This window comes from Chelon labrosus, assembly GCF_963514085.1.
Source record: "Chelon labrosus genome assembly, chromosome: 6".
Classification (NCBI taxonomy): Eukaryota; Metazoa; Chordata; class Actinopteri; order Mugiliformes; family Mugilidae; genus Chelon; species Chelon labrosus.
The window spans coordinates 11,942,854-11,966,308 of record NC_140342.1 but is presented as its reverse complement, the minus strand read 5'-3'; the positions used below and the strand labels follow the sequence as shown (position 1 = coordinate 11,966,308).

The 23,455-nt window shown below is 40.4% G+C and overlaps 3 protein-coding genes across 4 annotated transcripts; 2 read left to right on the top strand and 1 right to left on the bottom strand.

Moving 5' to 3' along the window:
* Positions 1-48: 48 nt before the first annotated feature.
* On the bottom strand, positions 49-8,384 carry LOC311489409 (EEIG family member 2-like). The gene is made up of 11 exons (XM_084546480.1): positions 7,958-8,384; positions 6,503-6,623; positions 6,177-6,206; positions 5,595-5,711; positions 5,276-5,322; positions 3,772-3,875; positions 3,379-3,474; positions 3,073-3,292; positions 2,246-2,382; positions 1,736-1,799; positions 49-1,458 (listed from the first exon to the last, which is right to left on the bottom strand). The coding sequence occupies exons 1-11, from the start codon at positions 8,269-8,271 to the stop codon at positions 1,416-1,418; spliced, it is 1,293 nt and encodes a 430-aa protein (XP_084402606.1). The 5' UTR covers positions 8,272-8,384; the 3' UTR covers positions 49-1,415.
* Positions 8,385-9,584: 1,200 nt separating this feature from the next.
* Positions 9,585-14,775, top strand: LOC311489451 (mitochondrial adenyl nucleotide antiporter SLC25A24-like). Its single transcript, XM_084546527.1, has 10 exons — positions 9,585-10,280; positions 10,426-10,552; positions 10,662-10,749; positions 10,872-10,983; positions 11,889-12,047; positions 12,126-12,278; positions 12,350-12,457; positions 12,554-12,721; positions 12,906-13,053; positions 13,314-14,775. The coding sequence occupies exons 1-10, from the start codon at positions 10,101-10,103 to the stop codon at positions 13,493-13,495; spliced, it is 1,425 nt and encodes a 474-aa protein (XP_084402653.1). The 5' UTR covers positions 9,585-10,100; the 3' UTR covers positions 13,496-14,775.
* A 728-nt stretch (positions 14,776-15,503) lies between these two features.
* prkab2 (protein kinase, AMP-activated, beta 2 non-catalytic subunit) lies at positions 15,504-21,655 on the top strand. Of its 2 annotated transcripts, XM_084546254.1 has the most exons (8): positions 15,504-15,613; positions 17,083-17,265; positions 17,362-17,519; positions 18,037-18,130; positions 19,063-19,177; positions 19,429-19,562; positions 19,639-19,707; positions 20,022-21,655. In XM_084546254.1, the coding sequence occupies exons 2-8, from the start codon at positions 17,107-17,109 to the stop codon at positions 20,097-20,099; spliced, it is 807 nt and encodes a 268-aa protein (XP_084402380.1). In that variant the 5' UTR covers positions 15,504-15,613; positions 17,083-17,106; the 3' UTR covers positions 20,100-21,655. The 2 variants fall into 2 exon arrangements, with proteins under 2 accessions (XP_084402380.1, XP_084402381.1); XM_084546255.1 differs by lacking the exon at positions 15,504-15,613 and having other exon boundaries at positions 16,755-17,265.
* The last annotated feature ends 1,800 nt before the right edge of the window (positions 21,656-23,455 follow it).

Sequence of the window (23,455 nt, the reverse complement as noted above, 5' to 3'; positions counted from 1 at the left end):
CCTGCTCGGATATGATGCAACTGTTAAAGATTTGTAATATTGTGAATTCGAAAACACCCACACATTTTCTTTTCGTCGTTTCATAATAAGGTAATGCAGACACTTATTTTGAAATGTTTTTTTTCCTTAACCGGAAATGGTGGTGTCGGACCTGTAACCATAAATACGTTTATGACTTCATTGTGCCTCTTCCAGGATTGTAAACCAACTATCCAGTTATCAGTATCCACTGCTCTGCTTTAGAGAGGCTATCGCCCGAGATTTTATTTAAATCATGGGTGAAATGATCCACCACACCCATATGTAAAATGCCAAGAGGAAAGAAGCTTAAATCGTGATTGGGAGTGATCCAGCGTGAATGTGTTTTATTTAAAAACATGTCCAAGAACAGAGTTAAATTTCCACACATGGAACGTAGCGTGCATACTATCCACATTACCTCTTAAGTGGCAGCAAATATACATTTTTACTGCAGTTATACATTTGACATTTTACAAAATCTGTGGTAAAAATAAATTCATTACTTTACACACCCACATGTGCCCACACAAACAGTAGGCATCATACTGAAACAAGTACATGTATAAACTTCATTTTAAATATACATCCCCCTTCACAACCAGGTGAGCAGAGGTGCTTATATGTGGAACGGGCTTCAGCTTTAGAGACTTAAATATAATAGCACATACATTTCTTACTGTCAGTTTGTTGTTTCTTTAAATATATCAGCCACGCCTCTTCCCTCTACAGCCACTCTACATGGTGGCCAGTGATAATCTGGGATTCGTCTTTTACACAAACTCCTGCTCGCAGAATTCATTCTTTTTTTCTTTAAAAAAAAGAACAACACCTGCTAAACAGTGTGACATCATCTCTTACACAGTATGCTTTAAGAGAAATACATTTGAACCCACTGTCTGTTGCAGAAAAAAAAACTGTCTCAATCCCCTTTTTTTAAATAAAATACTAAAACAAACTGTTATAGTAAACAAGCTCCATACTGTACCGACATTTTAGCTTGCTGCTTATAGTGCAATGAGTTATAAATAGCGGAACCTTTCTCCACTAATGGCAGGGGGAACCCTGGCTTCTAAAATGTCAGCAAGAGGGTTGAACGGAAGACTAGCCATATGAATCTCTTACTATTTTCACAAGGCACAAAGAAAACCATCAGAAATGTCAGTATACCAGTCAATAAAATATTTCAGTAATGTGGCCTTCAGCTCCACTTCTTGAACACTAGAGGGCTGTCCCAACCAACAGATGCTGTAGGTCGGATGGCGAGGGATTGCATTAGACAAACTGAAAAATCCTGAAGTGAGGTGGAAGCAAGTTCTGACAGCACAGCCACTGCTCAGTCTTGTGGCGTCAGAGTAATACAGCACTCTTTGCGACAGACACATGCTCTCCATAGCCTAGCGCTTGATCACCACCTGCTCATAGGCTCCAGTTGCGACCCTGAAAGAGAACGCCACAGTGTGTTACATGACAGGAAATGAGGGTGGTTATCTGATCAGTGCTGAGTGAGTGACCTTGTTTTATGTGCACATTAATGGTGTGGAATTTAAATGATCTCATCATGATAATGTCCATGCCAGACATAAAACATGTAGATCATAGATAATTGATAGAGATTCTTTAGAATCTTTATTTAGCGTGGTTGCAATGCCCCATATTTGTAGTAAATGCCTGTCGTGTGGCACCCACAAGCCCACAGTTACATAATCAAACCCACCTCGTGTGTTGGCTTCCCAAGGCAGTACTCCCTCCAGGACCAACAAACAAGCTGAGCCCCTCCTCTGCAGCAAGACAGACACGTCAGACATAAGAAAACTGACAATCATTTCATACAGTCAGGGTTTGAAAATGCGTAGCTGACACATAGTTTGTAGGATTTCTAAAAATAATTGACAATTGACAAGGGGATGGAATAGGGGAGATGGTGACACAGCTGATGTTTCATCCTCCTACAGAAGGTTGTTTATAGCTGAGGAAGACCATCAGATGATGTACTTTTAAGTGCAGCACTGTCTCAGTGAACCACGTCAACGTCATTGCTACAATACGCTTATTATACTAAACAAGGATTCACAGTCGATTCATTACTTAATCTTTGACTAAATTACGGTTTCAGGATGTTGCATTTGAATCGCATTCTTATGAGTTGCTGCATTGTTGCAGTGTTGCATTGCAACACCTTGAAGTAATCTGATCCTGTTTCCACGCCAGGATTAGGTGTACACACCCTCGGCACTGGAATCCAAGAAGCCATGGCTGAAGTCCTGGCTCTGCAGGATTTTCTCTATTATGTCATCAGCATCCACTCTGGTGGCGTCAACCCTCTTCAGCTGATTCTCCACTGAATTCTGCTTTACTGGGTGTCTAATGGAGGAAGAGAAACAGAGATTAAGATGACAAATGTCTGTGCTAAAATCACTGGACACCCTGTTAGAGTTCTGTCCACTTTTTGTGAACAGCAAACCATCAGAACCGCTCATAGGATCCTACAAGACCCCTCACACACATCACATCCTGTGTGGCTTTATCAGTGGCTTCCGTCAGGCCGCAGACTGTGCTGTACTTGCTGCAGGACTCAAAGGAGAAGGGACACTTTTGCCCCCACAGCAGTCAAGCTCCTGAACTCTGACTCTCTCAAAGGGCAGATGTAAGGGTCGTTGTTAATGTGGACACAACTCATGGTCATTTTGCACTTTAATCTCGTTTGTCTGTTGTTTTGTTTTTGTCGTCATGTGTATTTTGTTGCTTTCTGTGCCTTTTTAAATTGCCCCTCTGGGATAAATAAAGTGCTTGAATTGAATTGAATTGAAAATGTGTTTTCCATAGGAAAAGACAGGAGACAATACAAATAATGAACCAGGGAAACATTGCAATTTGAGAGAAGAACTTGATAACTGCCTGTCGTGTGTCTTATAGAGTTACAGCGTGCTAACAGTAATGCCAAACACTTGTCTATGACTGCTGAACCATGTGTTCATGTGTAATGAATCTACTGTGGTGATTTTAAACATTTTCAGGTATCCGTTTCACACTCAGAGTAACTGTGTGTATTACCTTAGAACCTTGGTGGGGGTGGAGAGGTTTTCAGATGCATAATAGGATGAGTGATGGTTGGTTGCACAGACTGGGGGAGAGGTCCTGCCCTCCTTCTCTGCTCTCTCCCCCTGCTGATCAGTGGGTTCCAGGATGCTGCCGATGCCTGTAGATGCAGAACCTCCTGACCCAGTTCGTCTATGGCTCAGATCTGTTAGACTGGAGTGGTTTGAGCTGTAACCTACAGGAAGGGAGAAAAAAAAGCACAACGTGTAAGGATATGTTTATGGTTTCTTGTGGTAAAAAACTGCACATGTGTGTTTGTACCTGAAATTTTGGACTGCTGACTTGCATGGCTTGGTGTTCTAGAGTGACCATACGCGAGCAGCTCATCAGGGACAGATACTGACTTTCCTGGAGTCTCTAAGGAAAAAAGCAAGACACTCAGTGCTGAAATCTGCAAATCATACACTTTTACCATGTTGTTCCGTTTACAAAGACAAAATTCACAGACATGTACAATAAGCAAGAGGCAGTGTTGGCTCTTTAGAATATTTACTTTAAGTAGTACAATGTTTTTATGGTGAGCCATTTTGCTCTGTCATTAACTAATGTCTGTTATAGTCTCACACTAAATCTAAGCTTTGTCAAGACTTAACAAATTAGAATGAAATGGTATTTATTGTAAGAAACAGCACACAAAACTGTACATATACATACTGGTAATTGAGTGGGATGTGTGCATGTCCCCTCCTTTTCTGTCCTCAAGGAGACACTCTGCTTCAACTTGTGGGATTCCCAGAGTCATGGCTGTAGATGGAGGACTAAAGGAAACACAAGAACCCGTCACGTTATTAAAAGAGTGAGTATAAAATGCAATGCATGCTGGGACTGAGAGTTATCTTTTACTCAAAAATGTGAGACAACCAAATACTTGCAATGCATATCAATATGTAGAAAATATGATATTTGCTCTTTAATTTACTGAGAATTAATCACCCAAAATGCTATAAAGTATAAACAGCATATATAGATGGCATAGAATACTGCTATCTGACTTCAGCCTATATCTCTTGGTTTTGCTTACATTTGCATTTTCAAAAGTTATTAAATGTATGTATGTAAATTGCCCTGTCATAGCACAAGATCTCTTTCACAGCAGACATTTTGGCATGTCGTAACAGGAACGACACAAGTGCAATTGATAATTAACAACCACATTCCATCTAGGTGAGCTAGTTCCAGGCTCCTGGGATAATACAAGCTGGCTCTCTGGAACACCTGAGGTAACGGAGCCAGTGTTAACTATTTAACTTGAGCTTTCTCTGTTCAGTCAGAATATCTGTTGTAACAAAGATCTATCTACTGTTACGGGCATTGAGACCAACATATCTGAACCCATCAGCACACACAGAACAGAGCTTCCTGGTCAATATACATGAGTCATAAGAGAAGTAATTCATCTATTAAAAGGTCTCTTGGTCTCTTAGTAGCACCTACTTCAGCAGAAGTTAACAGGAAACACCACTTCACTGCTACTGTGACATTAAACACAGAAATAAGGGCTGAGAGGCAAACAAAAGGATAAAGAAACGCAAAACAAACGCGTCAACCTTCCACTGTGAAAAGTTGTAAACCCAACCGCACTCAATGAGTAACACTGAGTGGGATGAATGACTAAGCTTTAGACATCTCCAAGGCAGCAGCCTGTGTATTACTACACTAAGCAGGAGCTGGAACAGGAAACAATATAGAGAACGACTAGGGTTGGATGAATAGAAATTATTGTTTGCACATGGAACAGGCTTTGCCAGGAGCGTGATGTTACATCACATCTTCTAAGAGAAACTGCTATTCATACTTTCCTTTTCTGAGAATATTAGATCTGGATTGAGCTGATCACATATCAGCTGTTCTTCACTACCGAGACTGGGCAGATTAATTTCTGGGTGAGGTGTTATTAGATCTCTGATAAGATCTCAGCTACAAAATAATACTCCACAGCTTTAGACTCTGTGGGTGTCTGAAAAAACAGCTGAGAGCGTGCTTTCAGTTAGGTGACAGACGGGATGTGATGAAGACACTTTCCTTTGTGGTTAGGTGCAGATGTTTGTACTTTAGGCATCTTTGTAACTACTAGAAACGGTCGCACTCGAACATAACTGAACGTAACAGACATGTTACCATCAAGAGAATGAAACAGAAGGTGAAGAGGAACACTTACGTTTTAAAACAGGGGTCTCCAGACATAAGCTGTGTGGTGATGACAACCTGCATCACACATAAAGAAGAGTAAGACAGTAGAATTTGGTTGAGAATGCAGCATTTTTACATTGTAGATCTACGCCCCAGAAAGAATAGGCAGATTTAAAATGCATTCTCATGGAAGGTTACACATCACAAGTCCAAACATGTCTTGTCGCAGATGTCAGAGCACTCAGCTTTCCTAGCTGAGTCAACATAAATTCAGTGTTCTCAGAAAGAAGAAAGTTCAAGAACTGGTGACTTGGGTTGTGGAGCTGTGAGTTGCTGGACCACAATACCTTGAGTATTGAGTTGTCCTGTCTGGTGTTCTTTGTGTCATATCCCTCCAGTAGACACCGTCTTATGGTGCTGCCTGACCCAGCAAACTCTGACAGGTTCAAGTCAGCAAAGCCCAGCTGTATATGGATAAAACTGAACTAGTTAGCCAAGTCAGTCAGTGGTTTCAGTATAGATTGTACTAAACAGTTATTTGTGCCGTTTTTCCTGTCAAACCATTACTAAGGATTTATTGTATCAAGGGACGGTTCTCAATCTACACATGAAGAAATCCAGCCTATCCCAGGTAGTGGGAAACAATAAGTGTGTATGAGGTAGGACTTTCAATTTTCAGAGATCAACTTAATTCTTAAACTTAAAGGTACTTGTTAACATAGCATAGGTTTTGTTTTACAGATTTTTTAATTAGTAACTTAACCCGGAAACTAGAAACAAAACACTCTTAGTAATAGACTCGCCCACCTAAATGTCCTCAAAGGGCATTTAGAGGCTGACTGTTATCATTTTGATAAGACTGTTCCAAGCCACCCCTTGTAGTAAAGCTTGTTCACGCAAATCTACGGACTTAAGAAGAGTAACATTACCTTTGCAAACGATTTTCCACCCTTTACTTCCTAAAATGACAAAAACAAATACAAGCGATGTTACCCTCTTTATTACAATTTTACACATTTCTGTGTAAAAACTTTGTAATTCCTTGCACTACCGCCAAAGTTGACACCAAACACTTTCCTAATGTGTTGAGTAACACATTAACACCGCTTTTAAACTTATGCACGTAAATATTTTCCAAGCACATTCAGGCCTGCACAGACTGCTTGGACTCTGCTATGGAAACCTACAATGGTGCATTTTTTTTTTGTGGTGTCAACAAAGCTGTGCTTGATGGCAGAAAAAAAATGTCCTGTACCTTTCGCACAGACACTCGGCACACACAGGGGTCCAGCACACCTGTCCCAGCATTGGCGCTCATCTTACACACGAAAGAGAATCTCTTCTTCCAGCGGACACAGTTGGCTTGGACGGACTCTCTGTGTGACAAGAACATTTAGAAACACTATACTTCAAATAGAAACCAAAACACACAGGCATGCAGAAAGCTAGTAATCACAAATCTGCCATCATCTGTAGGAAGACCATTAAGAATGATAAATGAACAAATACACAGTATATTTATGTTTCACACTTCACGTAACTCCTTTCAGCGTTCTGTATATGATGCATGTAATTTACTCACCCTTTGCAAATATTTGCTAATTGTTGGACGTTGTGTCCTAAAGGTGTGCAACAATTCAGCCTAATCTCCGATGTTAGGAAAATTCGACTTTATGTCAAGGATGAAACTTTTGAAAATAGTTTGAGATCAATCTGTAATTTGTGATGCATTAATAAAACTGACTTGACAGGGAACATGCAGACTATACACAGAAGGCATTTATGTTTACAGTACATTTAGCTACAGGGATAGGAGAAATTTATGAATATATGCACATAAATTAACAGATACATAAATAGTTTCACAACACAATAAACAAGACTGTAAGTATACTCGTGTTTGGGGGGGAAAGAGGGGAACAGTTGTGGTTGAAGCAGGGTAAAAGTAGAATACAGTGTTTACACTATAGTCTTTAGGGGCAGAGAGTTGCCATGGCAAATAATGAGGGCCAGCAGTGGACATGTGCTAAACTGTCTGTTTTTCCACAGTGACTCATTAAAGCGGTCATAATGATGATAGGTCCAAGAAGGAGACTGGGCTTCACAATGGAAGAAAAGTCTGTTTTTGGTCGTCACTATCATTACAATGAAAAATAATGCACAAATTAAAGAAAATTAAATAGAAGAAAATTAACGGGAAACAACTGAGCAGTAACATCTCCAAATTATTATCACTGTTATTGTATGTTAACGTTATCGTTATTGTTGTTGTTTAAAACTGTGGACTGAAATAGCTGCTCCAGTAAAACTTATCATACGGTACTTGTGTTGCTTAGCAACTGCTTTGCTCGACCACACAAACAGAAAAGCTACTAAAAAAAAAAAACGTATTTTACAGAAAAGGTATTAGCGCAGCTGAGAGTTTTTAAAATCAGTTGAAATCACTGCATCGTGGATTTTACCCCCTCCTTGCTTACAAGTAGTTCAACGGTTGACTAGGTAAGTTATAACTTCAGTGGAGTAAGTCGGCGAACATTAGCCAGGCGTTAACTACACTTGTTCACTGTTGTCAGTGAAACCAAACCGAGACAACAAATGCTACACAGGTGTCCAAAGTAAACCGAATATGGACTTAAAACTGGTCGTAAGTTTTACCAACTCGAGCTGGTTTGAACAACCAGTGAACTATAAATAGAAAAAAAAAACTCACCGAGACGACTCTTCAGTAAAGCCTCCATCTAAGAGTCTCACTTTACAAAATAAAACTCCGTTTACGAAGGGAACCGATGACAATTCCTCCAGATTGAAGTCTACTTTAAACTTGAATCTCTTTTTCTTCATGAGAATGAAGGACATGATGTGTGCTGTGCTGACTGAAGTGGAGGAGCTGACAGACAGCTGGACACTTTCTCCGTGCTGTCTCTGCTGCTGCTCACTCAGCTGTCGCTGCCTGCATGATCGCTGCTGCAGACACGATTCAAAGTTCAAATCTCTTCCTCCCACCCACTGAAAAATATAATACATGACGTGACGGAAATTCCGCGGTTTGATTGGACGGCCGGATGAAATAAGAGAAATACCCTGGTCACGATTGTATTGTTTGGGTTGTTGTAGACTTAACGATAAGTCTGACAATGACCCTGCTGAAAGGAGAAATGTAATTTTCGGTATCACCAACAACACATTCAGTGAAAAGCTAATAAACGGACCTGGTGTAATCTCCGTGACCACAAAAACACAATGTAAAACAGAGAAGTGGGAAAAAAGAGAAGCGACGGACCCATGATAAGACTCATGTGATCTGAACAATTTACACACGTCTCCCTTGTACTCAAATCTAAAGTTAGTTAACTCAGTCTTAATAACCTATTAAGACTGAGTTAACAAACTTTATATTTATGGGTTAATAGCTGGATTATAGCTATAACCCAGCTATTAACCCATAAATTCTGAATGTAAAACAAATGTCACCAGAAGGTACTGTAACTTTTATGGATCTTTCCTGAATTTGTACATTTTATATTCTTCATTTGTTCTGGAGAACCATACAGGGAACAATCACAAAAGGCTTCCTGAGGGCTGTCCAAAAAGGCATAGCATGTTCTCTCAAAAATATCAATAGAAAATGTTCTAGGACATTTCCTCAAAGTCATTTTCAGGGAACAAACCTTAAAAGTTCCCCAAAGATCACATAAACAGTAACCTTGATGGAACAACAACATTTTCTGAAAGGTTTCTTTGAGAACCTCTAGGGAACCATTGTTGGACGATTCATAAAAGTTCATTCAGTTTAACCTTCAGGGGTTGCTCCCTAAAGGATTTATAGGGGATGTTTTAGGGTCCTTCCCTTAAAGTTACTTTCAGGGAACCCCCAAAGTTCCCTGAAGGTTATAAATACTGAAAACCTTTCTGAATTAATCTCTGCAAGTGATGAAACAATACACTGCAAGAATACTTAATTACTGTGTTCAACTGGTTCCTCAAACATTCAAGTATTCAGCACAATGCACCGATTATTACTATAATAGCATTAATGAAGCGCTGACATCTAGGCAGTGTTAAATCAGTGTTGTTTAGTTCAGCTTAAACCAATATACTCTATGTTACTGCAGTGTTTTATAAGCAGACCAAATTGTGATGAAATATCTTACAAAATACTTCAGCCCTCAGATAAATAGAATGAAGTAAGAAGACAAGACAAGGTAAACTTACTAAACAGAAGTGGAAGTACTTTAGGAAAAAAGAAAAAGCTGTCATCCATGGGTATGGTATGGCACTCGAGTGGGTGTTTTACATATGAAAAGAGAAAGTGCTTCAAACTAAAAATGAAACAGCTCCTTTCCTGTTACGCGGGGAAACGTCGCCCTCTAGTGGCGACCAGCGGCGCTGTGCTGTATGAAATACTACACTTTATGTTTCTCTCTCTACTGACACGTCCGTCCAGATGAAGAGATTAGGCATTTCCTCCTTAATGCACCATCATACGGGAAACGAGCAAAGACGAGAAGTTTACTGCCATGGGCATAAAATAGGTTATGCATGTGGTTAATCCGGTGGTTATTTATGTCACCACTTTCCTATTTTACCATCTTTCCCGCTTTTCCGTACTAAACATCCAGCAGCTTCGAAGCTCCGCCCAACACGATTACTGCAGTTCCCCTGTAACGCTACGGAGTACACCTTTGCACAGGACAGCCTGCACAGTAAGCGAGTAAACGCTGTTTATTTTAAATCTCCGGCGCAGACCTCACATGTGGATTTAACGCAGGATTAGGATTTTCAATATGGATTAATAATCGGATCCTGACTGCAGCACGGCTGTTGTGAACGCTGATCCCACTGTTAGGTCTACCATGTATCAGACCTTACGGACATTAGTACTATCAAATGCCCAGTGCTGGGATGCCGACAGAGTGAGGCCATACCAGGACCTGTTTGAGAGGCTCGATACCAACAAAGATGGGAAGGTGGACGTCGCTGAATTACGAGCGGGCCTCAAGGCAATGGGCATATTCCGCCAAGGTGCCGCACAGGTACAAACTCTAAGTAGATAGCTCAAGCCCCGGCCTGCTCGTTTTTCATGGAATTCATTAGTGGTTTGACTGTTTATATCCACGATTGTGCGACTTGCATTGATATTACTGAAATTAACCATAAGATTGTATCTCTTCTCTGCAGAAAATCGTGTCCTCCGGTGACCAAAACAAAGATGGGAGTCTGGACTTCAACGAGTTCTCCAAGTATCTGAAGGAGCACGAGAAGAAGCTGTTGCTGACATTCAAGAGTCTAGACAGGAACAACGATGGTAGGAGATAAGTGAAGCCGCAGTAGCGCTGACACATGCCAGTAAATGTTTACAAAGCCACATATGTGTTTATACTGCAGCCTGTTTCAATAGAGTTTTTATTTGCTAGGGCGCATTGATGCCTCAGAAATCCAGCAGTGTCTTGGAGAGCTGGGCATGGATGTCAGCAGAGAGGATGCCCTGAAGATCTTACAGAGGTTTGCTCTATATGCACTAACATATAGCTAATAGCTTGTGTGTTATATGAGTCATAAATATGCTTTATACAATGTATTCCAACATAATAAGCCACCATACTAAGCTCAGTGTGTTTCCTTAGTATGGACATTGACGGCACCATGATGGTTGACTGGAACGAGTGGAGAGAACACTTCCTGTTATGCCCTGCACACAACCTGGACGAGATCATACGCTACTGGAAGCACTCCACGGTATGACTCCTACAGAAAGACACTGTAAACTGTATTCTGCAGACACACACAGAGGCAACCACTGCAGAATAAATCCCATGTCATTCCCTGTTAGATAATATGGATTTTCTCTGCGGTTCACATTTCGGTTACCGCTTTAAAAGTCTAAACAGAATTAGGTCACAGCTCCACACATTGTTTACCTCAGCTGACTCCTCCACTTCTTCTTAGTGCAAACAAAGATGTCATTGACTGGTTTGTCAGCACAAGATTTAACTCCCCATCAATAGAAAAACACTGCGTCTCTTCACAGGCTCTGTGTCTGAATGTTTGGAAATCTTTTCCAGACAGCTGCGTTCTCATGCCACGAATGCGTAAGAGTAGCAGTGACTGCAGGACACATAACTAGCTTCTTGCAGCAATGCATTAAATTACCTCCTCTCCATGTTTTTCACAGACACCTTGATGCTTTTGGAAAAACACTGCTAATGTTTATCTGAAACAGCTAAAGCATACAGGACGTGGGATCAGTCAGCTGAGAGATTATGGTCTCACAAGCAGTTCTAGCAAAAGGATAAGCAGCTCAGTTCAATTCAGTACTTGTTAAAATAGTAGACAACAGATTTTTTTTTTACCTTTCCCTCTTGCTGTGGCCTTTTTAATAACTGTGCATCAAAACGTGTTATTTTCTGGATGCATTAGTCTTCTGGCTGGCTGTTCAAGGTATTGTAAATGTTGTCCTCTCTCTTCTGTATAAAACAACACTGAAAAAAAAAAACGGTTGTTTCATCAGTCCCTGAACTGACCTCAAAAGGAGGTTTGCGTCACATCTACAACCACACAGTAATTCTGATGTGTGTAGTACTAGGTAGAGCACTGTCATGTTATTACATTTATTTGAGAGAGTTTGCTTATGTAATCACTAGGTGTTGGATATCGGTGACAGTCTTGCTATCCCAGATGAATTTACAGAAGAGGAGAAGAGTTCAGGCGGTTGGTGGAAGCAGCTTGCTTCAGGCGCCATGGCGGGGGCTGTCTCTCGTACTGGTACTGCTCCGCTGGACAGAATGAAAGTCTTCATGCAGGTGAATAATGTGAAAGAAATGGACAAGTAGATGTTGTTGAAACTGTTCTGCTAAACACATATATATATTGTACTGCAGGTTCATTCTTCTAAGACAAACCGGATAAGTCTGGTAGGGGGCTTCAAGCAGATGGTTGCGGAGGGAGGTTTGTCTTCACTGTGGAGGGGAAATGGCATTAATGTTTTAAAGATTGCTCCCGAGACAGCAATCAAATTCATGGCATATGAACAAGTAAGGAACTCTTCACTCCACTTCAGTTCACTTGTAAATATTATGGTTACGGATTATGTTTTCTTTTACAGTACAAGAAGTTGTTATCATCAGAGGGAAAGAAGATTGAGACACACAAAAGGTTTATGGCTGGCTCTCTAGCTGGGGCCACGGCACAGACAGCCATCTACCCAATGGAGGCAAGAGGACTAGTGTCCTACTGTGCTTAAATCAAATGAAAGTTTGATTTAACAATCTGTACTTCATGTTTTCCTCTTTTTTATATTTTCTTTAAGGTTTTAAAAACTCGGCTGACCCTGAGGAAAACAGGCCAGTATGCAGGAATGTTTGATTGTGCCAAGAAGATCCTGAAGAAGGAGGGTGTCAAAGCTTTCTACAAGGGCTACATTCCTAACTTATTTGGTATCATTCCCTACGCCGGGATAGACCTCGCTGTCTATGAGGTATGCAGGCCTAATGATAGATGTTGCTCCTTCAGTGATATTTCGCACCAGAATGCACATTGTTTTTTACATGCACAATAAACCAATTCATCTGGTATCGCAGGGCTATGTGAAATTTAATTAGAAAACTGACTTTTTGTGTTATGCTGATGTACATTTTTTGATTCCCTCTGCTCTGTCTCAGAGTCTGAAGAACACCTGGTTGTCGTATCACAAAGAGTCAGCTAACCCTGGTATTCTGGTGTTGCTTGGCTGTGGAACCATCTCTAGTACCTGTGGCCAGCTGGCCAGCTATCCACTCGCACTTGTACGCACACGGATGCAGGCACAAGGTACGCTCAATATGACACTGGGTAACATCAATGACAAAAACACAATTAAACAACACACAAGATGTTTATGTGGTGACACAGTTCTGTAAAAGGATTAAGTATTATACTGTATGTAAACATACTTGTTTTAGCGTTCACCTGAAGTAGATAGACTGCAGCAGAACCAGTGTTTGACATTTGAAAGAATGTCAATAGGTCTTAAATGTAATACACTAGATACAAGTGATGAGTTGCCTCCCTAATGTAATATTTCTTTGCAGCGTCTCTGGATGCGTCAGACCAGCCGTCCATGAGTTCCCTGATGAGGAAGATTGTTGCCAAAGATGGCTTTTTCGGACTATACCGGGGCATCTTGCCAAACTTCATGAAAGTCATTCCTGCCGTCAGCATTAGCTATGTGGTTTATGAGTACATGAAGACCGGCTTAGGAATCTCAAAATGATACTGTGAGCTGAAATGAAAAAACAAAGTGTCAGACTTGAAATGCCTGAAATAACTCCAAGAAGACAGCTAGACATCAAACATACAGAGCATGACTTCCATCTGCTAAAGAAAAAGTTCGAGGGATGGAAGACTGTGTGTAAGAGTTGTCTGTTAGTTGCTAAAGCATTATTTTTTTGTGGTGTGCATGCTTTATTTCTGTCCTACTGTTAGTAATGACACTCTCCACACGTTTATACACTGTCCAAAAATGCTTGACTCAAAGACTGTTCTACACATAATACAGAAAACGTAGCAGATAATAGGTTGTCTTATTTATACCACTGATACTCCTTTAAACTGTGATGAAACAAATGGGACATAATGTCTTTTTTGTTAACAAGGAAAAATGTTTTTCTCTAGAGAAATGTGGCACATATCCCATTCCATGTTTGTGGTCACAGACACAGAAAATATGATGTTCACATGTCTGCATACTGTAAATGTAATGTAACACTTTGGTTTTTTAAGTTGTGATCATCTGACCTAGAGTGACATAAGATCTAGATAAGCTGTGCTCTGATCAACGACTGTCAACTAAAAATAACCAGCCCTTGAAAATCAATACTTGTTAACACTGGATGGAATAGTGTGTGTATAAAGACACACATCTTGTGCAATGTGAAAACAAACCATTTCCACAATCTGTATTTGCATTTAAATGTGCCTTACAACCTCTTGGTGTAAACACTCGTAACACCAGGAGTTTTTAGCCATATACAGTATATATACTGTATTTCTGTACTGTATATATATCTGTTCTCAGTTATGCTTAAGGGGTTCATAGATAAAAACAGTAATAATTTAACTAAAATCCTGGCAAGGAGCATATTTTTGTCATGTGTCACTTCTCTTTTCAACACATGAAGACCATAAAACATACACACCCAGTGGATCATGTTACAGTTAACCTTTTGTTGTTCTTTCTCAGAGACAAGTGGTGAGAAGTTTTCATGCAGCATGCAAGCTGACAGTCTGCGTATTGTGTTTAGTTTAAGTTACATTCATTTGGAGATTGAAACGGGTCTTGATATATTAGTTGTGAAAACTTTCTTAAAAGTGTACTTGATACTGTCAGATCTTCAACATGTGGGAATCACTGTGTTGAAAGCTTCAGCAAAAAGTGGACACATGTTTATGCGAAACTGAAAGTTGAAGTGACATCAATGAAGGTATTAAACTACAGATACGATTGTGAGGAAGAAGATAAAACTGTAAAGTAAAAGAGTGAGAAAATGAGTCTGTCAGCCCTGTATTGATGATTTCTAAAATTCCACAGAGAGGAGAAAATAAAGCTAAAGTACATATTTATAATCACAAATATTTACTACAATGTTATAAGTGTAATTATGATAATAGGAACCAATTACAGTAATGTTAGTAGTGTTAATATGAATATGATGGCAAACCCATTTCCAGAAACTGCAATAATTTGCCAGCTATTTACACAATATATTTAAGTAAAATGCTACAAAGACAGAAAAGAAGGCAACACAAGAGCGGAAAAAAAATGTTTAATGCATTAAATGGTTTCAAAAATCCTGTACAAAGCAGTGACAAAACACTTTGTTTTCAAAACTAAAACAGTCGGTCTCCTCAGTGAGTAGTCAAAAGATGAGCTAATAGAGGCAAAATATGTGTTCAAATTCAAAATGATTATATTTTTCAAAAACAAAAACAACAATAAGATTCCTTAGTTTCAATAATGGATATCTTGTTTTTGTGTTATCAATTTCTGTTATTTTTTTTAATTTACATTATTATTTATATTACACAGCACCCCAACTTCTTTCAATAGACTTTTAAAATTTTTAAATTCAGCAACATACTACTCCACACACCTATTTATGCCGACTGGCTCAACATTTCTCCTCTGTAGTCGTTCCCTCTCAGTCGACCTCTCAGTCCTTCACACTTCTCACAGGGAACCGTTGAACGTACGCAGGGAACGTGTCGATTGAAGTTTGTCCTGGCCGCTCGCCGTAGTCGGGGCAGCACCGCGGCGCCCTGCAGTTGTTGTGAAGAGGTGGGCCCTTCACTAAAACACAAACTACTGTCTGAACCACTCCAGCTGGTGTCGGTAAGTTTCTTTACTCTACGGTAACTACATGGTGAATAACTACAGTTTTCGTCGCGTTGCCATTATCCACACTGTCTTCTTAAATAAGACAAAACAGCTTGATAGTGTGTCGGCAGCTAGCAGCTAGTAGCTAACTTAAACTGTAAGCAGCAGCTAAAAATATTCTCCTGTTGAAGTGACCTGAGGTGGACACAGCTGAGCTGCCAACAGCAACACTGTGGTAAGTTACAGCCACAGTAGCAAGCTGTGAACATGCAAACTTTTAACCTGTTGTCTAGTTTTGGATGTCAGCACTTGTTGATTTTCATGTTAGCTAAGCTAGTGGGCGTTTACTCCATGTTTGACAGGTGATTGTGTTTACCTGTTGTTGACGTCTGATCCGCTTTGGAAAGTTCGGGTTCACAGCCAGGAGAAGGCTACCTTCTTTATCTGTCTAGCCTAGTGTTAAGCCCTTTTAGCCTTTCTGGAAAGCTGTTAGCATTTCGGCGTGGATCACATTGTACTAAGATGTTGTTTTTCATATTAAATTTGACATACTAGTTGGCTCTGGTGCAGTTAGGTTTTCATGAAAGCCAACATACGTCTATCAGCCATAGTATTATGACTTCCCTGGTGATGTGAACAACACAGATTATCTCGTTATCCTGGCGCCAGTCAGTGAGTGGGATACATGAGGCAGCAAATTATTATTTTGTCTTCAAGGTCAGGTCAGATCGTCTCCAAATCTGCAGCTCTCGTGGGGTGTTCCTGGTCTGCAGAGATCAGTGGCAATCAAAGGAAGGAAAACCGGTGAACCAGCAACACGGTCATGGGGTTGTTGGAAGCAAAGGCTGGCCTGTGTGGCTTGATACAACAGACGAGTTACTGTTGCTCAATTTGCTGGAAAAGTTAATAGGTTCTGATAAAAAGGTGTCAGGCCTCACAATGCGTCACTGTTTGTTGTGTATGGGGTTGCATGGCTGCAGACCAGTCAGGATGCCCATGCTGACCCCTGTCCATTGCTGGAAGCTCCTGCAATGAGCATAGGAACATCAGAACTGGATCACAGAGCAATGGAAGATGGTAGCCTGGTCTGATGAATCACATTTTCTTTAACATCATATGGATGGCTGCTCACTGTGCTTGAGGCAGGGTATATGTACGTCACTTACAAGGAAGCAGCTTGGTCTGCAACAATGTTCAGGTGGTGGTATGTGTCAAAGTAACGTTCACTTAAAACCAAGCACCCAGGTTTCCCAGAGTAACATTACATTGTAATGAGATTATCAGTGTTATTGATTTCACAGGTTTGTGGTTTTACTGTTGTCGCTGATCAGTGTGTTACATAATAGCAAAGCATGTTATCAACTTTACACAACCTGTAAAACAAACATTTCACTGCTGATTCTGGCTCAAATCAGTTTCTGGTTTTCTGAAGTTTAGTTCATAGTTTGTTTTCAGCCACATAATGGGTTGCCCTTTCTTTCCAGTGGCACTATAAATAGGGGTCCATTATGGGCAACACAAGCGACAGGGTGGCTGGGGAGCGCCACGGAGGAAAGGCCCACCGCTCAGACAGCAGCGGGAGTCACAAAGACCAAGAGCACAGTAGCAAGATGGTTGACAGCACAGATGATCCTAACATCTTCAACACCCACGGAACCGAGTCCAAGGTATACACGTAAAAAAATGATTGTACAGAAAAACCTTTCACATTTTATAATACATAAAAACGAACTGTCCCGCAATTGCTTATTTATTACTTTCAGGCGTCAGGAGAGAAAGAATTCACCCCAGATCTGGATGATCTGGTCAAAACGGGTCCTCAGGCTCGACCCACTGTGATCCGCTGGGCTGGAGGAGGGAAGGAGGTCTACATAGCTGGTTCCTTCAACAACTGGAACACAAAGATACCACTAAACAAAAGGTAAACGGGATTTATTTGCAGCCATAGCTACAACCCAGGACAGCTGTAGCGTTTCTACAGACTGGGATCCTGGTATCAAGAATCAAGAGTGTTTATTATCATTATGAGAACATAACCAAATTTTGCAGAGACTCCCGGCTTAAGAGGCTCACATATAAATAACACAAACATTTAAATAGAACACTTGTGAAAATATATAAAACACCCTTAAAAAAAAAAGAAGAAAATGTAAATGAAGTGCAGCTTGGTGCAAGTCCCAGTCTATGAAAGTGTGTGATTGTCTTACTGCTGAGGAATGAGGACTGGTGGGATGTTTGATTGTTAACAGGGTTGTGTATGTTTGTGTGTGTAAGTGTGGGTTTGTGTGTGTGTGTTTTTGTGTGTATGTTAGAAGGTGAGTGTGTGTGGCTGGACGGGGGAGGGTGCATGTGTGAGGGTTCTGTTGGGGGATGGGATGTGAGCCTTTCACTACAGAATGAGTGTTTCTCTAAGACTCTGTCTTTTTCTCTTTCCAAAGCCATAATGACTTTGTAGCAATTCTGGACCTGCCTGAAGGAGAGCACCAGTACAAGTTTTTTGTAGACGGGCAGTGGGTCCATGATCCTTCTGAGGTACAGCAGTGTCAATATTATTTCTTATTATCATTGTATTATCATGTACATATATTGTGAAATTCTTCCCTTCAATTAGTTAAGGTCCCAACTCTTGTTATAAAGATCTACGATGAAGCCTTTATGGAAATTAAGACTTTAATTTCATCCGTCCAAACCTTTGAGAGGGGCATCATAACCTCAGAAGAGCCGTACAACTTTTACTTTGTGTTATTAACCAGCTACACTCACAACGTTGAGATGTTATCATTCAGGAAACAGAATTTTTGCAAATGCTTGTATGTGGTGAAGACTAGCTGCTGGCTCTAGTTTCCAGTCTTTATGCTGAGCTAATTGTCTCCTCACAGCCTTCAAATTGATTTCACACATAGACTTGTATGGACTATGACATAGTCTGGATAAAAGAAGTGACGTGGTTGTATGAAAAGTGTCTTAAATCTCCAGTCTTTCTAATAGTCAGCTGGTGGTGACTCAGAATTTCAGAAATAATTGTGTATATAAATCTGTGAGAAAATACACATACTTCTTACTTGATTTACAATCTCAGTAAACATTTTCCTAATGAGTTCATTGTCTTAGTCACTAGTATTAGTCACTAATATTCTATTTGTTTCGAGTCAAATTGACCGTAAAGCATGGTATGGCCTTAGGCGCTGCTTACCCGTCACCACAGTATGTGTAGTTTCCTTGGTTTCTCTGTCAGACCCGTCCCTCCCTCCTGTCCAGTTCCTTCCTCTCGTCCAAATATGGCAACTTCTGTCTCTGAAAAACAACATCTTCACATCAGTAATCCACAAACCAATAGGTGACGTCGTGATGCCCATGCTTTTATACGGTCATGTTTGTCATCTAAACCTCTCTTGATCTCAGCAAAATATGGGTTACAAATAAATACAAATAATTACCTCTGGGATTACTGCTCTTTTCCACAGCCAGTGGTAACCAGCCAACTCGGCACCATCAACAACCTGATCCACGTAAAGAAGTCTGACTTTGAGGTGTTTGACGCCCTGCAGGTGGACTCTCTGGAGTGCTCAGACACGTCAGGTCAGGCTGCTCTGTAATTCTGCCATCCACAGTTTCATGACAGACCCAGCATTTTATCAAGCTTTAATACAAGTCTCAGACATAGAGTTGAGTGTCAAAATACGGATGTACTCTACGTGTAATTATTCTAAATAGATGTTGTTTTCTGTTCTTGTGGATAGATATAATAAAACTTCAGGTTGCTCTGCAGCTGTCAAATCATACACAAGTGTGTAAACACAGCAAATTTAATTGCGACTGTATTTTCACAGACTTGTCCAGCTCCCCTCCAGGTCCATACGGGCAGGAGCAGTACATCTTTAGACCCGAGGAGCACTTCAAAGCCCCACCGATCCTTCCACCCCACCTGCTTCAAGTCATTCTCAACAAAGACACCAATATATCCGTCAGTGCCTCCACCTTCCCCACATTTACATCTATTTACATCTCTGATTTAATACTGAGTTTCTCTTTGTCGGCAGTGTGACCCTGCCCTGCTGCCTGAACCCAACCACGTCATGCTAAATCACCTTTACGCTCTTTCAATAAAGGTAAGGTCACAATCCTTCTCATGTTATCTAGACGTGACTGCTAGTGCTTGATTTGTACTTTATTTACTAACTATACTTGTTGACATACCAAAGAAGTCACGCTGGTCAGAACTGCAGAATTGTTTGCTTACTGCATTGTTTTATGGGAAATTGGTCATAGTGGTCCAAAGATTACAAGCGCAGGCATCCCACAAGTGTTTTGAAAGACTCCTTTGGAAATAAATAAATAAATCTGAATTATTTATTTTTTTACTCTTTGTGTGATTCTCATCTGCGTCACCTTGAGTCTGTGTTGTGTTTTTCTCTCTGTGTAGGACGGAGTAATGGTGCTGAGTGCGACTCACAGATACAAGAAGAAATACGTCACCTCTCTGCTTTACAAGCCTATCTAAACCTTAACCTGGTTGCTCCACAGTGCTTTTAGAGAGCAGCATGTTTGTATTCTGCTGTTTTTTGTGTGCGCGTGTGTGTGTGTGTCATCACATTTAGCCGAAGTCTTGCACAGAAACATGTTTATAGGTCAGCTGAAGACTGTGACTGGGGTTTTTAAAGAGGCTGCACTTCTGTCTACATAGGGCTCTGAATACAGGGAGAGAAGTGCGCGCGTGTCCGCGACAGATAACAGCCGCACTGTGGCTTTTTACCTGTGACACCCACAGAAGAGACTGACTAAATCACTGTGTGTCTGAGTGTTTGCTGCACATTATATTTTTGGGTGGCACATTTGTGTCATGTGTCACCTTCTCAGATAGAGGACCTGTGAGTGATGTTTCATGGGATTTTTAGTGTTACAGTTTGATGTTAGTAAGTCATCTGGTTGAGTTACGTTTTTGACGTGATTGCATGCACAGTGACAGGATGACTTGAAGTGGCCTGTAGTCAGGGTTGAGGTGCTAAAGGGAGCACAACACAAGGCGTTGCTTGAACTTAAAAGTGCAATAAAATGTAAAAAAAAGAAAAAAGAAGAAGCACTGAATTAAACCCTTGGCAAATCAGGAACAACAATGTGATGCTCTTGCTGAGGAAGTGGTTGAGTTTCCTACACTTCAGTTGAATCTGCCTCTTACAGATAAGCCTATCATTTCAGTTTTCAACACATTGGTCATTATGGACGGAGTGCTCGTCTATTTCAACGCATTTCAGGCGGAGAACGGAGGCCAGAGCTCGGTGTTTAGTTTTGCTGTTTGCCTTTTTCTCGATGTGAGCTTGCAAGCACTTTGTTGACGTTGATGTGAGCTTTTAACTATGCAGCAGACAACTCTTGTACTGTAGCTTCTCTGAACTGCAGAATCTAATTTACTATTTTTATTTATTTTCGGTAAATTTATCTGTGTATCTGTACTGAGTTCTATTTATGAAACGAGAATATACTGTATGCATCTGTTACATGTGCAGTCATACGTGGAGGCCTGCACACCCAAGCCGTTTCAACTTGCTTGTTTTCATTGAATGTCTGAGGCAAAAAAAGTGATCAGAGGCACATTACCAGACGTATTAACAGGGCTATTGAGAGAATGATCAGTTGCCATGAATTTAAATGTTGTACAAAGTTTGTTTGTGTGTTAAACATTTAAGCTTATGTGTATTCTTTTTGGTATCCTGGCTTTAAAAGTTGTTTGTGCCCCTTGCTGCGCTGTTTAATGGTTTGCACTTATGGTACAGAATATGCCCACAGCTGATCTACAGATAAAAGGGGCTGTCATAAATGTTGGTGTTCAACCAGGCGCTCTGACAGTATTTCGGTGAATGTTGAGTTGAGCTGTGAAGAGTTATGTGATAAGGGATTACGGAGAAACGCCATGGACGTGGAGATTTAAGGCTAAAACCAAAACTTGAATTTTTGCAGCTGTTTCTCATGAATGTTTTACAGTGCTTTGCAGAAGCAGTGCGATGATCCTGTACAAGGTTTTACTTGTTTGCAAATAAAGGGAGGACATTCAGGTCCGAATTTCTTCTTTTTGCCTTCTTTATTTAGTATAAGAATCTAGCACGCCTTATTATTAACTTGACCCTCTTTGGTGTAAATTAAAGATACTCCTGTAAGGTCTTAATATCTGTTTTTATGTCACTTTAAACAACTGGGCTCCAAATTTTAAAAATCATCTTGAATGGGACATTTCAAAGTTATCCCATTGTTCTCTTTGGTGCTGAGAACAAAAGAGGTAAAGTTGAAATCAAAAGTTTACATACACCTCCGCCAAATACACCAACTTATTTTTTCTCAATTCTTAACATTTAACCCTAGTAAATATTCCCTGTCTTTGGTCAGTAGGGATTACTACATCAATTTAAGAATGTGAAATGTCACAATAATTGTAGAGAGAAAGCTTTATCTCCACGGTAATCTCTTCCACCACATCCTCAGTGGGTCAGAAGTTTCTTCTACGAGCTTCTTAGAATAGGTTGCAGGAATTATAACCCAAATAGTTTATTGAATTGAGGTCAAGGCTTTGTGTTGGCCAGCTATACCTTGACTTTGTTGGACACAACTTCAGAAGTATGCTTGGGCTCATAGTCTATTTCAAAGACCCATTTTCTGAAGGGCATCAGTCCCTCCTGCAGCAAAGCACCTCCATAACATGATGCTGCCACTGCTGTGCTTCATGGTCTATCTGCAAGACATATCTGGTCTGTTTCATCAGACCGCACAATGGCACAAATATAACTAATGGGTGACTTGGCATATGATTTTTTTTTTTTGTCTCTCTACAGACGCCTAATGGTGAATACTGTAAACTGAAGGTCTTCCATATTATTTCTTCAGTGGGCTCAATTGCCATGCTGTCACCTTTGATGGAAGAGTTAACAGACAGTAATTTAAATTAAAATCTTGATTCCCATGAGCCATAGCTGAACATTTATATTAAATTAGCTTGTTCTTGCTTTAATCCTGTGCATCAGCCTCTCACATTGTTGGCGGTGATGTCGCATTGCACCCAGGGGTGTTTCATCACATTGTGACATCTCTGTTGATTGTGACCAGAGCTGTCACACCCTGGTGTTAAGTATCTCTCGCTATAATAAACTGTGGCAAACACATTTGCTACAAAGCAGAAACTCATGGAGATCCAAATAGAAACCAAACAACAGACCGCAGAAGCTTTTTAAGTGTTTTATTCATTCGTTCTTAAAATCCTTCATAGATAATACGTTTGCCAACACAACACACCATTAACTCTCATCAGAGACAGGATCCTTATGAGTCCTGCATCGGCTTTCTACTTCATTATACACAAACTCAGGAAAAAAGCTGCACCAATCAGATAGCACTATATACATATGCAACTCCACAATACATCGTTTCAAACTGCTGTTTGATTCCCTTCTTTATAGCAAATAGCAAAAAGGCTTTGTTTGCGCATCAACAAGGTGCTCTGTGAACCAACGTCTCACAATCTTTCCAGTCATTGGCTTTTTAATTATAGTACACAATTTTTCTACATTTCTCCCCGTAACTGTTTACCCCTATGGAAATACTTGGCAACTTTTGTCTATTTCTGAAGACTTGAGCACAAACAAAACCTTATTTGGCAAAACTCAGGTAGACGCTTGTTCAAGGCCATTTCTACCAACGAGAGCAGACTGAGCTAGCTCAAGCTAAATTCAAAGGCAAGCGAAGCGATATTAATCAGAGCTTTGTTATAGGTGGATGATGGTGTTATCAGTGTCTTAAATATCATGAAGGCATAGTTTGTGATTACTTATCATGTGACCAATTGATTCAAAGTGACACAAACACACACGCATA

What these genes read in the sequence shown, in the direction of transcription:
- prkab2 (XM_084546254.1), top strand. Translation starts at nt 17,107, where the DNA reads ATGGGCAACACAAGCGACAGGGTGGCTGGGGAGCGCCACGGAGGAAAG. An exon ending in AAGATACCACTAAACAAAAG is followed by an intron (nt 17,520 to 18,036) that starts GTAAACGGGATT and finishes CTCTTTCCAAAG; the next exon opens with CCATAATGACTTTGTAGCAA. An exon ending in GGAGTGCTCAGACACGTCAG is followed by an intron (nt 19,178 to 19,428) that starts GTCAGGCTGCTC and finishes GTATTTTCACAG; the next exon opens with ACTTGTCCAGCTCCCCTCCA.
- LOC311489451 (XM_084546527.1), top strand. Translation starts at nt 10,101, where the DNA reads ATGTATCAGACCTTACGGACATTAGTACTATCAAATGCCCAGTGCTGG. An exon ending in GCCCTGAAGATCTTACAGAG is followed by an intron (nt 10,750 to 10,871) that starts GTTTGCTCTATA and finishes GTGTTTCCTTAG; the next exon opens with TATGGACATTGACGGCACCA. An exon ending in GAATGAAAGTCTTCATGCAG is followed by an intron (nt 12,048 to 12,125) that starts GTGAATAATGTG and finishes ATTGTACTGCAG; the next exon opens with GTTCATTCTTCTAAGACAAA.
- LOC311489409 (XM_084546480.1), bottom strand. Translation starts at nt 8,271, where the DNA reads ATGTATTATATTTTTCAGTGGGTGGGAGGAAGAGATTTGAACTTTGAA. An exon ending in ACCCCCACCAAGGTTCTAAG is followed by an intron (nt 2,383 to 3,072) that starts GTAATACACACA and finishes TTCCTCCATTAG; the next exon opens with ACACCCAGTAAAGCAGAATT. An exon ending in TTGGGAAGCCAACACACGAG is followed by an intron (nt 1,459 to 1,735) that starts GTGGGTTTGATT and finishes GTTCTCTTTCAG; the next exon opens with GGTCGCAACTGGAGCCTATG.